Genomic DNA, 2500 nt, shown 5'->3' with positions numbered 1-2500 from the left:
GCTATTTGTCGTTGGCCAAAATTCGGCCCGTGCGAGGTAATTCTTGAAAAACGTCTCTCAACAACATGTCATTGTATCTGTAATGATTGCTTTATGTTTCTTCTACAGTCACGAAGAGATAGAGATGCTGCGAGACCGTATGATCGCCCAAACATCCCTAGTGGTCGTCGGGTCAGCCGACGAGTGTCTGCGTGTGTCGAAGACGAAGCGCAAAATCGAAGGCGTTACCCAGTCGATGACGGACAATATGGTGGCGGACGAGATAGCCGATTTTGCGACCAGTTGTTTGGTCAACCCTCAGGGCCATAGAAAGTCCGCGCAGGGTGATCTAAAGCTCAACGGCCCGCTGACGAACTCAAACGTTGGCATCAACAGCAACATCATTACGTTGACCAGTAACTACCGTGAAGTCAAGGATTCGGCCGATGCTTTAAATCAACGGAAACGAAAGCAACCGCCGCCATCACCAGCACTACAGACAATTAGCGATGCAAAATACGGCATGATATCCAGCAGCAAGCAACCGAAAAAAATGCAGCTCATTAAACCATCGAGAGTGCCAAAGGGAACGATTAGCCTAGCAGTATCCACGTCGCAATCACAGGAGGCCCTGGATATGGCGATTCAAAGCATTCTCCCAACGACACCCGAGAAACCATCGACCATCGTCGGTGGCAAGGTGAGCGAGCCTTTTATCCGGAATGTGTCACGCTCGGACTCGGCTGCTTCGCTCGGAACGAAAAAAGACGTACAGGTCGTTTCCGGGCTCGCAAGCACACCGCTCATGTTGCCGAGATTGAAGCGAGATATATCGTCCACCACACACGGTACTCTACTCGATGGCCAAGCGCAATCGGGCAATATGAACGTGAAGCTGATTGCCTCGAACCAGTTGATCCAGCTGAAACCGAGCGCGGGGACGACGCAAAAGTTTTACTCGCTCCAGTCCACCACCACCAAACCGGTCGTCTCGGTGATCTCCGGATCGCCGGGTAGCGACGAAAGCCCACAAACGGCTTCACCTTCCAAATTTATGATCATTCGCAGTACGGGTCAAGTGATCACATCATCGGGTGACACTCCGACAAGCAGCAAACCAGCCTCGGGCGACCTAACCGGAACCAACATCTTCGATATGCCCATCGTGTTCGCTGATAATGATGGTTTCATTGATGAGAGCGCACCGTCGAAGGTGAAAGAGGGAGGTACAAGTAAAGCCAGCGCAAACAAAGCGACAGTTACCTCGGATCAAATGATTGTCGCCAATCCCTCGACAATACCTGTGGTCGCATCGGAAACGGTTGTGAAGACGACACCGCAGCTTACCGGTAATCGGTTCGTGACACTACAACCAGCCAGCACAACCACCGGCAAGACAAATAAGATCGTGTTGATCAACAGTATAAAGCCTGTTGATGGAAGCATCCTGCTGCCGGGCAGTATAAATCTTTCTAACGTCAGCAATGTCAGTGCAGCGTCGTCTTCCGGGGCGAACCAAGGTGGCGTAAAGTACACCAAAGTGGTCCTAACGGCCGGAAAGGCGGGAACGCCCCTTTCGAAAAACATCAGCCAACTGCTGTCTAGTGGAAAGGTGGAAATAATGAACAATAGCACCGTGAAACAACCGAGCACATCAACACCCGTCACCCTGCAGCAGGGCAAATTCATCATTAACACCTCGAAGACGATCAGCAATATCCCTACTTCAACTAGTGCTGCTGGTACCACTTCCACCGCCAAAGGACAAATCATCGGTGGCAATAAGATACTGATCAAAACGACCGGTGGTGGTACGACCACGGCGGCCGGTATACCATCGCTCGTCGGTCGAAATGTTACACTCAAACGCTTGAACATCATTTCCTCCTCACCCGCGACCAAACCAACGACCACGACGACTACGGCCACGGCACAGAAGGAAGTAACAAAAAAATGAATCTAAAATGGAGCAGCAGTGCAGATTTAAGAACGTACAAACCACCATTTGTATCAATTGTTAGCAGTTAATTGGTTGAATAAAATCATTTTACTTTGTGCTCCGAATCTGCTTTGAACGTGAGAGTTTGCGCTTGCGCTCAGGGGGAGGCTACGAGCGCCCAGTGGGTTATATTGCACAACGAATTGTTTGTTTACACGCCAGATGACAGGCAGGACATCGAAACCGGCTACGAGCAGGAGGATCTTGTAAAAAGTGTAGGAAATACAGTAGTTAGGCCGTGAGTATCGTTGCAACATGGAATGCTACATAGAACAGCAGGAAAATGAGGAATTCTTGTTTCGTTTTTCTAGAAAATGCTGGCCGTACGACCAGCAATCGGCTGCGGGTTAGTTACCCGTCTAGCGCCGGTTGCATTGAGCGGGATGATGAAATCGCCTACTACAAACATCATCAGCCGACCGTTTTGGGGCTGGGTGAACATGATGTTTAACCGGGTTGATCGAGCACGCCTGAAGAATGTAGGCCCCGATCGGCTCTGTGCCGAGTGGCTGCTCAAGAACG

General features: G+C 50.4%; 1 protein-coding gene across 1 annotated transcript in view; it reads left to right on the top strand.

Moving 5' to 3' along the window:
* Positions 1-2500, top strand: part of LOC125952476 (KAT8 regulatory NSL complex subunit 3) — a 4353-nt gene that overhangs the window by 1395 nt on the left and 458 nt on the right. Inside the window, exons 2-4 of the mRNA XM_049681943.1 lie at positions 1-36; positions 109-1921; positions 2290-2500. The exon at positions 1-36 is cut by the window's left edge and continues 792 nt beyond it; the exon at positions 2290-2500 is cut by the window's right edge and continues 458 nt beyond it. Coding sequence (XP_049537900.1) covers positions 1-36; positions 109-1921; positions 2290-2500 — 2060 coding nt within the window. The remainder of the gene's footprint in view (positions 37-108; positions 1922-2289) is intronic.

Source organism: Anopheles darlingi, chromosome 2, assembly GCF_943734745.1.
Source record: "Anopheles darlingi chromosome 2, idAnoDarlMG_H_01, whole genome shotgun sequence".
Classification (NCBI taxonomy): Eukaryota; Metazoa; Arthropoda; class Insecta; order Diptera; family Culicidae; genus Anopheles; species Anopheles darlingi.
The sequence above is the reverse complement of the archived record's forward strand: the minus strand, read 5'-3'. Positions and strand labels throughout refer to the sequence as shown.